This window comes from Nymphalis io, chromosome 17 (assembly GCF_905147045.1).
Source record: "Nymphalis io chromosome 17, ilAglIoxx1.1, whole genome shotgun sequence".
NCBI classification, from domain to species: domain Eukaryota; kingdom Metazoa; phylum Arthropoda; class Insecta; order Lepidoptera; family Nymphalidae; genus Nymphalis; species Nymphalis io.
The window spans coordinates 3,818,467-3,831,309 of record NC_065904.1 but is presented as its reverse complement, the minus strand read 5'-3'; the positions used below and the strand labels follow the sequence as shown (position 1 = coordinate 3,831,309).

The 12,843-nt window shown below is 34.4% G+C and overlaps 2 protein-coding genes across 2 annotated transcripts; both read left to right on the top strand.

The window, feature by feature from the left end:
- Window positions 1-2,366: 2,366 nt before the first annotated feature.
- Window positions 2,367-3,843, top strand: LOC126774761 (uncharacterized). Its single transcript, XM_050496298.1, has 3 exons — window positions 2,367-2,411; window positions 2,805-2,847; window positions 2,923-3,843. Exons 1-3 carry the CDS (start codon window positions 2,397-2,399, stop codon window positions 3,750-3,752), a joined length of 888 nt encoding a protein of 295 aa, XP_050352255.1. The 5' UTR covers window positions 2,367-2,396; the 3' UTR covers window positions 3,753-3,843.
- A 3,505-nt stretch (window positions 3,844-7,348) lies between these two features.
- On the top strand, window positions 7,349-9,490 carry LOC126774770 (uncharacterized). The gene is made up of 6 exons (XM_050496319.1): window positions 7,349-7,469; window positions 7,665-7,704; window positions 8,337-8,426; window positions 8,696-8,752; window positions 8,990-9,055; window positions 9,406-9,490. The coding sequence occupies exons 1-6, from the start codon at window positions 7,458-7,460 to the stop codon at window positions 9,450-9,452; spliced, it is 312 nt and encodes a 103-aa protein (XP_050352276.1). The 5' UTR covers window positions 7,349-7,457; the 3' UTR covers window positions 9,453-9,490.
- The last annotated feature ends 3,353 nt before the right edge of the window (window positions 9,491-12,843 follow it).

The window sequence follows — 12,843 nt, the reverse complement described above, 5'->3', positions numbered from 1 at the left end:
ACCAATGATCGTGGGTTCAAACCCGGGCAAGCACCACTGAATTTTCATGTGCTTAATTTGTGATTATAATTAATCTCATGCTATACGGTGAAGGAAAACATCGCGAGGAAACCTGCATGTGTCTAATTTATTTGCCTTTTTATAAATAAATAATCATAGTCAAAGGTCATGTTAAATAATTCTTACAATGGAATGCATATGTTAAAATTCTGCGAAGTATGGTGCAGGTTATAAGGTTATAAGGCAATGGAGATGTACAAGAAGGATATGTAATAATTGAGGATCAAATGTATAATTTCAAATAAATAAGAATTATAAATACCGTACTTATAAAAGTTTTTTAGCGGGTGTTTAGTTGTACACTGAGATATATATTTATGTCATAATTGTTTTGACATTTGAAAGAAATCAAATAATTGTTTTAGAAGGTAATCGGCTAACCGAATCGCTAATCTATACATATGTAAAAAATGCATTCATGAAGAAAATCACATTAACAATATATTTTATATATTCTGTTAAGTATAGGGTTTCATAGAATATTCCAGTCACAGGAATGACGTGATAACATTAGTAGAGATCTTGAATAATAAATCTACAGTTTATAATGAATTCCAGAAAGAAATGGCGTTTATCCGAACTTCCATATTAAGTTGAGTAGTATTGTATTGTAAAAAAAAGGTTTATTAATCAAATGGGTAGTGTTTGTAGTGCTTAAAGCAAAAAGGTTTGTTTATGGTAGGGCTTTGTGCAAGCTCGTCTGGGTAGGTACCACCCACTCATCAGATATTCTTCCGCAAAACAGCTGTACTTTGGTTTGAAGGGTGAGTGAGCCAGTGTAATTACAGGCACAAGGGACATAAAATCTTAGTTCCCAAGGTTGGTGGCGCATTGGATATGTAAGTGATGGTTGACATTTCTTACAATGCCAATATCTAAGGGCGTTGGTGACCACTTTCCATCAGGTGGTCTATATGCTCGTCCGCCTTCCTATTCTATATAAAAAAAAATCTGTACTGCCTCGTTGGTCTAGTGGCTTGATATAAAGCCGTAGACCTAGAGGTCCTGGGTTTAATTCCCAGGTCGTGCCAATAAAAAGTTATTGGGTTTTTCTGTCGAAAAATTTTCAGTACCAACCCGGGGTCTGGAAGTTGGAAGTCCCGTGCCTCGGAAAGCACTTAAAGCCGTTGGTCCTGTGCCTGAACTCTTTCCGATCGTGTCGGATTGCCGTCCCATCGTATTGTGGGAGCTAGGGAATAGAGAGTGCACCTTTGTTTGCGTACACACTTGTGCTCAATAATATCTCCTGCGCAGTTGGCTAATCTCTCTTGAGATAGGCCATCGTGGCCGAAATCTGTGTGGAGAAAGACTTATCTTTACTAAATCTTCGTTTGAAATGGACTCAATATAATACCTACAAGACGATGAACAGGTATAAAAAATTTTCAGACTTGGTATGAAATAATTTTATATAATAATGTTTTTTAAACCATAACACGTGTATAGATAAGACATCATGGAACTTGATAGCAAAATTGTTTTAATTCTTTTTGCTACTGTTTCGTTCATTGCGGGTTACAGGTCAGATAAAACTATTTTGTAAAAAAAATAATATTTTTGTTTATATCATGTTTTACTTTATGTTTATTGTTTTACTTGTAATATAATCAACTTGGCCCTTCGGTTGTTTAAGTCCGAATGGATACGTGTATAAATCTCGTATATAATAACTCATACTCTTACAAACATGTTTGAATATCATTGTTTCTAAACGGAGATGATGAACACCTGACCAATTTCAGTGATCACCACCATGGCGACCATTCTCAAGGCAGATTAGCCATTTGCACTGAACATATTATAGTTCCAAAGAGTTTGAGTAAACACAAGTAAAATATCTATTTCCTCCTCTCATAACAATCCAAAGGACAGTTATTCCAACACTACCAAAAAGAGTTCAGGCGCAGGATTAAAGTTTTCACGTGAAATTACTGCTTTGGTACCAAATTATCAATTTGTGAATCCGGTTTAAATCACGAGGTGTTAAAACGTGTATAAAACGAAATTTTAATGCTAATAAATAATTTAGTGTACAACATTATTTAACGATTATATTTAAAGTAAAACAATCTTTATACCTATTTAATAACGACTATTTTACTCTTCACTTTTTCTTAGGGTGTGATGAAGCGTTTAATTTCTTGCGTGTCCAGGTTATTTTTTTCAGTAAAAATACGTAATAATATTCAAATAGAACAGTATCGCATTCTTATTAGAATTTTAAATAGGTGAAGTTGTAACAATTGGGTGCAGTATAAAAGTGCATGCAATTTGTGGTAATAGTCATACAATTCTAACGAATTACTCGAGTAGGGTCAGCAGCGCATTAACAAAATATGTCTCCACTAACGGTAAGAACTAAGAGAGTGTAATCTCTTATGTAAATGCTAAAAATAACTATGCAAATATCATATTTATAATAAATTTAATTGTTGCAATAAAATACTGTGAAACTTCAATAACTAAAAACTACAACATTTTTGTATTATTTATTTTAAGTCATCATTAAAAATGTATTTATATATTTAATAATATATAAATACATTTTAAATGATATATATATATATATATATATATATATATATATATATATATATATATATATATCATTATCATTTATAATGTATTATCATTTAAAATGTATTTATATATATATATATATATATATATATATATATATATCATATTATATCTATTTATATCTATTTAGTTCTGTTCGATCTTAAAATATGTTTTTTTTGCAGATTCTCGTTGTCATCGCTTCGGCGTGTAATGTGCTTGGCAGTAGTAAGTTTTTAAAATCCTAATAACTTATATTATTCTATTTAAAACGTATGTTATAAAAATAATCTCTCCTTGTAGGTATAAGACAAGGAAGATCCGCTGCAGACTCCAGTGCCGCACAGAGTGGTTATGGCGGAGCTATTATTGCTGGCCCGGCTGTTGCCTCAGGCTATGAACTTGGCTCTGCTGCGTCAGCCATTTCAGGTGGATCCGGAATAATTGTCGGTAGCGGACAAGGTTTAGTTACAGGACCTGCATCTGGTAGCAGCGCTCCATTAAATAACGCAGCTGCTTATGGTGCTGCTCAGCTTAGCGCTATTCAGAACGCCCAAGCCGTGCAAGTAACTCAAATTGCAAATGCTGCTGCTGCTGCAATTCAAGGCGCACGTGTTGCCGAGGCTTCTGCTAGAGCCGGTCAAGCTCATGCTATCCAAAGAGCTCAGGCATTAGATGCTGCTCGTATTGCTAATATTCAGAGAGCTCGTGCTGCTGCATATGAAAATGCACGTGCTGTTGACGCTGCTAGGCGAGCTGCTGCGGCTGCAGCTGTTGAAATTGCTCGTGCCGTTGAAAATGAACGCATTGCTAATGCTGCACATGTCCAAGCTGTTGCTATTGCCAACGCTCGTGCAGTTGAAGCTGCCCGCATATCTAACGCTGCTAGATCTCAGGCTGCTGCTGTTGCTACTAGTGCCGCTCAGGCTCAAGCCGTTGCAGATGCCGTTGCTAGAAATACTCAGGATGGTGCCCTACTATACGGAGGAGCTGGTCATGGTAACGGTGGTGGAGCAGTGGTTGCTGCTGCTCCCATCGCTGTTGCTCCAGTCGCCACCGCGCAAGTAGTAATTGGAGGATACGGCCTTGGTGGTTATGGAAACTACGGATACGCCGGAAAGGCCCATCACTAAATAAACGACTTAACCTACTCCTAAGGAGACAATCGATATAATAGTAATTCGATTTCTACATCCATTTCATTATTGTTGACAGAAATGGTATGCAGTGTATTATAATTAAGAATTTATTGTGTAAATATAATTATTTCGATGAATAAAAATTTACCAAATAATTTTCTTGCTTTTTTTAACTAATTTCACTTATAAATAAATACAAACATAAGCGAAAATATAATTGTAGTATTTACGAAATCAGCTCGATGTTAAACGTTTTATTTCTCAGATACGTATGAAAGTCAAAAATACAATTGACAATAAAAATAATCAAATAAATCGATAAAAAAATAATCAAAATAACAATTTCAAGTATACTATAATAAATAAAACCTATACAGAGATTAGATATTAACAAGATATGTCTTGTAAATAATAAAGCTTTAAGTGTTTGAATAATTATTACAGGAATTCCGTATTTTTATTTTTTTACACTTGATCGTAAAAATAACGTATAAAAAATTTAACATTTGACCTAATAACTTTACTGATAAACATTACAACACAATATACGTTAGTGAAGAATAACAATATTGTTTACAAATATTGTGATTAAATATAATAAGTTTGTTTTGTTTTAAATTATAAAAATGGAAGCAAAACTTAATGTGTACAATGTAATCTGTCTGAGAAAAAATGTTTTCTTGATTTATGTGTATGTGATGATTTTGAAAAATATAAATAAAGTATAATAGTTTGAATTATTGTGAATTATAATTAATAACAGTTTCTATTTTATCAGTAAATCAGACGCTTTCTTTGATTGACAATTTAATTAAACGATTCCATCGATTAATAGCTTATGTTTACGCAGACTTTAGTTATCACGGAAACTAAAATTAACTTTGTTATTGTACTCATACACATTCGACCTATTTGAATAAATGCAATGAAGAAAATAATGTTTCTTAAATATGCAATAAACAGAATATTGCATACTGTATTATCATATTCTTTATCATTTTTATTTGATATGTTAAACAGGCATCCAAACAGACAAACGTTTGAACTAATTTTTTATATTCTAATTTAATTTCTTGTAATAAATTATTCGTGTTATTAGGTAATACAAAATAAAAAGAATTAGTATTATTAGCAAATTAACATATTAAATCACAACGTATTATTAAACAATAAACGATATACTATTTTGTATTTCAAAACAAACTTAAACAAACTCAAACTTAGAAGTCATTTGTTCTAGACTCCAGGATGTTCTTATTTAATATGTATAAGTAAAAAACCCGAAATTTCCCATATTAATTGACCGCAACAAACGCGCTTGTTTGATTTATAATATGACTAGAAAAACATTTATTTAAACTGTATGTATTATCATAATTAAATTTTTGGGTGTATTGACAAACGTAACCGTATAATAAAAACCAAACTCAATTTCAGTAATAAAAACAAAAGATGATTTTTTCAAACGCTTTGTATGAAATATATTTTTAAAATATCAGCGGATCGGAATTGCGATTCAATGGGGAAATGCTACTGATAACAAGACAGCAATGCATTCTATGCATCCAATGCATTCTTGTCACCATTCCACTTGGTCGTTATTTGTACAGAAGCTATTTTAATTTTTATTTGTATGTATTATAATTAAAGTATTCTTTAATAGTTTTTATGACATTATTTAAAAAAAATTGTTAACTTTAATTTATTAAATCAAGTAGCATAATTAATAATTTCTGATTTTCACTTTAAAATAAAATTATTTAGAAGGTGACAGAGCTTTAACTTTCAGGCCTAGAAAATAAGTTGTCGTTGGTCTTGAGCCTGAAGTATCTCCGATCCTATCAGGTTTTCGTCTCACACTTTGTGCACATACTTGCGCACTTTTATGCACTGCACAGTTGTCTAGCCGTTGTGTCCCAAATCGGTCAAGAGATCGTTATCATCATTTTTGGGTTTATAAATTATAAAGTAAGCAAGTACTTAAGTTCGAAATCGGTAGGGTATTTTTTGAGTAAATCCAATAAATAAAACAAAAAATGACATAACAATATCATAAATAGCTAAAGTTCATAAATATCAAACATATTCATAAATAACCGATGAACAGAAGTTGACTTCCCAGGGTACGATACTGATAACATTATAGTTTGTTTTTTTTTTTTTATAAACCACTATTAGTACGCGTGTGAACAATCATGAAGCTTATCTTCTACTTCTTATTTAACTACAAACCTCATTAAAAAGAACATAAGAATGAATATTTATAAAAATTACTACAAATCGAATGCAAAAATTTTAATGCAAAAAATATATTATTACTTTTAATTACTCTTTGCTTGTTATTTTTATCACTCTTAATCTTTTTTGACAAACTGATGCAATTATTGATTTCTATGACTAAAATAAGGACAGAGTTGACAACATTTATTGTGAGTCAACGATCAAAGATTCACGTCTGATTCACTGATAATTATGATCGATGAAATTTATTTACGACGTTCATTCATGATTTCATATAAATATAAATAACATTAAAAAAATGTCTTGTAAAATTCCAGATACTTTTTGGAAGACATCTATTGTCAGAGGTACAGAAGTTCAGGCACAGGACCAACGGATTTACGTGCTTTCCGAGACAAATTTCCAACTTCCAGAGTCCGAGCTGCTACTAAGAATTTTCGACCGAAAACCCCAATAATTTTTTATTGGCCTGACCTAGGATTTGAATCAAGGGCCTCCTTGATTTAAATCCTAGGTCTGCTGGGTCTGCTGCCTTACATCAAGCCACTACTCCAACGAGGTAGTATAAATAACATAGTACTTAAAGCATGTTTGTTATGCTCGCCTGATTTTCAGTTTTTCTTCACAGACTTTTACGTCCGTGCTTGTAACAATGATGACTTTCCTGATTATTGATTTTTTTATTGCTCTGTTACATTCCTATTTATTATTATTACATAAATATTAATTGTTAATATATGTACTTCTATAACTGCATGGATACCTATGGTGATAAGAGGGCTGCTTCATTTTTCACCCAGAGGATCGTAATTACTTTATTTAATTATTCAAAGGGGAAATGCTGCTAGCATTCTTGCCACCATTCCAATCGGTCGTGATTTGTACAGTACTCATTTTAATTTTAATTTATATATATTTAAAGCTTTAATATGTTCATGTATTATTTAACGCATTGTTAAAATATTTAATAAACCAAAATAAAATAAAAAATTTAATCATTATTTTTGCTAGTTTTATATCAATTCATTTAGTTAATTATAATAGTTTGAATGCATATTGTTATCCATAGACAGTGCACGATTCAAAAGGCACATTTTATTAATGGCGTAATAAACAAAAATCTATATATGCCAATGTATCGATAACATCACATAATTAGTTTGTACGTTAGGTATAGCTTTTCTGAGATTTATTAACAAAATATTTTGTATCAAACCAATATTCCTGTGAATTTTATCAAAATGAATTCTCGTAAAAGATTAAACTGTTTATTACCTAAAAATTGTATATCTGAATGAGATATTTATGTCAGATAGATAAATTACCTACTTGTATTAACAAAACATCTCGTATAGGTCAAACGCTTAAATTCAACAGATAATAAAATCAATATAAAAGAGCGTTTCGCGTTATTCTTGTCAAACATTCATTGAGTTTGTGTAAAGAATTAACGCGACGATGGCTTTTAAAGTGAGTCTTAGTGTTATATTGAATATAATTTACTTAATTTTTTATTAATTACAGGATAATGATTTTGTTATAAACCTAATAAAAAATAATAATTTGAGATTTTAATTTTGCAATTAAATTATTTAGGAGTGGGACTAAATTAAATTGTTTAGGTTACTTTTGCCTACAATATAATTTTTTTTTCTTTTATTATAGACTGTGTGCCTGCTATTGGTCTTAGCTGTGGCTGCCTACGGTAAGTCACACAATTGTTATCAGTAACTAGCTAACCGTCCCGGCTGCGCACGGGTAGATAAGAAGAAAAATGTATTTAGGATAGCACTTGCGTGAAATCCATTCTGAGTGAGGGTCTAAGTCGGGGAAAGAGTAACTGTGACAAATTTCAAATCAATCGGGCGGATAGTTTAGGAGATCTCGTGATGAGTGGTATTACGCTTATATACATGTATAGATTAGTAGATTTTTGTTTGTTCATAAGATAAAAATGTCTTCTTAATTTCTTGAGATAAAAAATGAATGTTGGCTTTGAATATAAGCTAATGTAGCATAAACTTTATTATATTATAAATTCAGTAGTTGTGTCTGTGTATATATATCGAAAGTAATGATCGAAATAAATAATATTATTAAAAACATCGTATATTATATACATTGTGCTTTATAGATTTATAACTATGTGAATGTCGTATTTTTTTTTTTGAGAATATTTTAACATAATCTGAGTTATAGGTATATAAATGGTGATTTCACTATTTATGTTTAATTAACTGTAAAAAATAAAACTGTACATTTTACGAGAAAATTAGAAATAAAAAGAGTAAACCTATTTTTTTTCTATACAATTATACCAATTAATAAAATTTTCAGCCTACCCACAAAACTACGCTCACAACGGTGGTTTTGTCGACGACCCCGGCTTTTCAAATGGACAAGGTCAGGGTGGATTCCCTACTCAAGGTACAGTACAAAAAATATATAATTTCAATAATCATCTTAATTTTAAAGCCTTAAATCTACAAAAATAAAGTATTAAAAAAATACTTTTTGAGAAATATAAAGTACCTATTTGAATTGATTTTTATAGACTTCGCATTGCGATAAGATTGTCTTTAAATTGTCAATCATTGATGTACATACTGATAAAACTGTCCGCTGGCACTTGACGTATGCACTGCAAAATCACAAAGCTAAATTAAGGATTTCACATTTTTATATTTGTTTTGCAGGAAATGGTTACGACAGCGGGTACTCGGGTCAAAGACAGGGCGGATTCCCTTCACAAGGTAAACAATATAAAACAGATTACACCACGCTTAAACTAATATTTGAAGCTCTTTATATTTTACAAGTTTTTATTTACACGTGAGTAAATGTAGGGTATTCTTGGAACGTAATTTTAAACCAGTTCCTCTAAACTGATTTTAATATTTTCTATGCGAAGTTTTTTTTTAATATTATGCTTATTATTCACTAGCACTGTATGTTATATGACGGAAATAAAAATTAACAACTTGTTGCAGGTGGCTTCAATTCGGACCATGGATTTGGTAATGGTCAAGGCCAAGGAGGATTTGCACACCAAGGAGGTTTGTATATTTTTATTATTTTAACTGTAACTTGTTCATGGTGTAGCCTGTCTGATTTTTTTCCATATTATACCACTTAGAAGGAAATTAAATTCCTTGCATGCATAAAAACATCCGTCAATTCATAATTCTATTATATGTTTTAATATAAATTCAACTTTTTATACATGATGAACGTTTTTCAGTATATTCTGGTATTGTGATTGTTTGTTTAGTATAAATTATTAATAATGACATTCATTTCATTAACATATATAAACAGAGAATTTACCACGATGTATTTTACGCAATTTATAATTTGGTATTTGCATTTTAATGTACATTATTAACATGACACCGTTTTTTTAAAGGTTACAGACAAAGACACAGGGGTGGATACCAAGAAAACGGATACTAAATATTGTATTAAAAAAATAATAAATATTGTATGACGCATTATAAAATTTTATTTAACTCTGATAGATATAATCTGATATATCGTTTCTCAATTTTATGATGTTCATATTATTTATGAATTTGTCTTGTTACTTAAAATATCTTATTATATGAGGCTGTATAATGAAATATCTTTGCCTTTATTTATAAAAAAAATAACTATTTATATTTGGCTATTAGTTTTCAAAAGCGAAACATTGTAGCTTCTACGTACCGATACATAGATTTAAATTTAAGACAAAGTACTACATATAAGTGTAATAAATTAATAAGTATTAGTATGCGAAAAATTACACGAATATGGCGAAATATAATTTGTAAAGTATAATTTATTTATTCCAAAGAATAAGATAGATAGAGCGCGTAGAATTGGATTTCGCCTTATATTAGGTCCTTACATATGAAATTAGCGTTTTGTCGTACTGACCACTTTGATCTGAAATATCTCCTCTTTGGTTAAGAATTCCAAATTCAAATTTATAAATTCATTTAGCTGGAACATTTGAGTTTTGAAAACAGTAATTCATTTGTTTTTTCCTCATTATTTTTTCTTTGGCGTCGCTTATTACCGCACAATGATACCGAACAATACGAAATATCGGTATATTTACGAGTACGAGTTCTACCGTGGCACCAGTGCTGCAGAAACAGCTCGAAGGATTAATTATGTGTATGGCGCTGGTGTCGCAAAAGAAAGCACGGTACATTTTTGTTTTCAACGTTTTCGTTTTGGAAATTTCGACCTTCAGAACCAAACTCGTGGACGGCCGGAGACCAAAGTGGAAAATGAAGAATTAAAGGCTATGGTGGAAGCGGATCCATCACAAAGCACTTCAGAGATAGCTACAGGTTTCGGGGTAAGTGATAAAACTGTATTAATCCACTTGAAGCAAATCGGAAAAGTAAAAAAACTTGAACGATGGGTACCTCATGAATTGAGTGAATCGAACTTGCAAACACGCGTCGACTGCTGTGTTACTTTGCTTAACCGACACAATAATTACTTGTGATGAAAAGTGGACACTGTACAATAATCGGAAGCGCTCGTCGCAATGGCTGAACCCTCGAGACCCAGCCAAATCCTGCCGTAAACGAAAATTGACTCAGAAAAAGTTACTTATGAGTGTTTGGTGGATTAGCGCCGTGTCGTTTACTACAGCTTTCTAAAATCTGGCCAAACGATTAGGACAGATATCTATTGTCGGCAACTGCAAACCATGAAGGAAGAACTAGCTGCTAAACAACCGAGATTGGTCAATCGCTCTAGGCCACGGCTGCTTCACGACAACGCAAGACCACACACTGCACAACAAACAACCACTAAGTTAGATGATTTTTTTTTTTTATATTCGCCGGGAGGGCAAATGACTCTACTCCATCTGATGGTAAGTGGTAGTAGAGTCAAAACGCGACGACGGCCAGTACAGACGGGAAAAACGTTCTGCACTAGCCGCCTTCGCCTTGCCGGCCCGCAAGATGCCTCTTCACGCCTCGTTTGGAGGAACCCGGGTTGTAAGAGGAGGATAACACGTGAGCTGGTAAGGAATTCCATTTTTTTGAAGTGCGACAAAGAAAGGAGTTGCCAAATTTCTTTGTTCGCGATGGAATTGATGTCACAGTTAGGCGGTGACATCGAGAACCAGCTCGCGTGGACTTAAGAAGGAAGGGGGAAGCAGGAATTAGAGGGAATAATTCCTCAGAGCACTCGCCGTGATACAGTCGATAGTAAGCGCTCAGTGCTGCTATCTCACGACGCACTTGTAAAGGTTCAAGGGTGTTTGTGACCTTTATGTCGCCAATAATGCGTACGGCACGTCGCTGCAACCGGTCCAAGGCTTCCAGTAGGTACTTAGCGGAGCCATCCGAAAGGTGCGAGCAATATTCCACGCAAGACCGTACCTGTGTTTTGTACAGCAGGCACAGTTGTTGTGGCGTGAAAAAACGCCGCACCTTGTTCAGAACTCCGAGTTTCCGTGAAGCTGTTTTTATAACAGCCTCGATGTAATCCCTTGGACTAAGATCGCAGCGAACGTCAATCCCCAGCATGGTGATTTTGCTTTGCATCACCAGCGGAGTACCACAGAAGGAGGGAAGAGGGGAAAATGTTGACTTTTTCGCTGTGAGAGCGCATACCTGTGTTTTCTTGGCATTAAACTCAACAAGATTATCAGAGCCCCATTTGGCGATGAGCTCTAACGTCCTATCGAGTTCAATGACAAGATCCTTCCGCCTCTCCTCAATTTCCGCTCGCCCAGCCACTGCGCGTCCGTGGTATCCACCATGCACTGTACTATCGTCTGCATAGCAATGTATGATCCCAAGAGAGAGCATATCATTGATATGCAAAAGAAAGAGTGTGGGAGATAGCACAGATCCCTGGGGGACCCCAGCATTCACTACATAGAATAGTGAAGCGCAACCATCAACTAAAACACGAAGGCTACGCTTGTGTAGGAAGCTGGCAATCCAGGTGCATAGCTGATCAGGCAGACCATATGCCGGCAGCTTGGAGAGAAGACTTCTGTGCCAGACCCTGTCAAAAGCCTTGGAGATATCGAGGCTGACAGCCAACGATTCTCCATGTTTGTCGATAGCTTCACCCCAGAGGTGTGTTACGTACGCTAGAAGATCACCTGTGGACCGTTTTGGTCGAAACCCGTACTGACGATCATTAATTAGACTGTGATCTTCTAGGTAATGGATCAGTTGGTTGTTTAAATCCGTTCCATCACCTTACAAAGTACTGAGGTGATAGCTATTGGCCGATAATTTGCCGGGTCAGACCGATCCCCTTTTTTGGGAACCGCTTGCACATTAGCTCTTCTCCAAGCCTCCGGCACACATCCCGAAGAGGGAGAAAGTTGGAACAGGCGCGTTAACACAGGAGACAGCTCCGCTGCGTACTTCTTCAGCACTATGGCTGGTATTCCATCGGGACCGCTAGCTTTCCGTACATCAAGTGATTGCAGCTCCGCACGCACATCCCGTTGTCTGATTTTGATGTCAGGCATCGTATGGCCACATGCAGGTATTGTAGGTGGCAGTGCACTACAATCATCGATGACGGAATTGTCGGCAAAGAGTTTAGCCAGGAGATCAGCTTGCTCTTGCGGACTGTGAGCTAGCGATCTGTCCGGATTTCTGAGCGGTGTCAGCGAAGGTTGGCAGAAATTGTTTTGCACAGACTTGGTCAGACGCTAGAAGCTACGGGAGCCCCTAGGATGCGAAACAAGGTCATGACCAATCTGTACAATGCGCTGTGCATGCGCTCTCGTGTATGTCTTTCTACAGGACTTGGAATTTTTATTGTAGTTTGCTTTCAGTGAGTCAATGTTAGATGCCCCGCTAATGCA

Coding starts and splice junctions, on each gene's coding strand:
- LOC126774761 (XM_050496298.1), top strand. Junction 2,848..2,922: donor GTGTAATGTGCTTGGCAGTA/GTAAGTTTTTAA, acceptor CTCTCCTTGTAG/GTATAAGACAAGGAAGATCC.
- LOC126774770 (XM_050496319.1), top strand. Junction 8,427..8,695: donor GGGTGGATTCCCTACTCAAG/GTACAGTACAAA, acceptor TTTGTTTTGCAG/GAAATGGTTACGACAGCGGG. Junction 9,056..9,405: donor AGGATTTGCACACCAAGGAG/GTTTGTATATTT, acceptor GTTTTTTTAAAG/GTTACAGACAAAGACACAGG.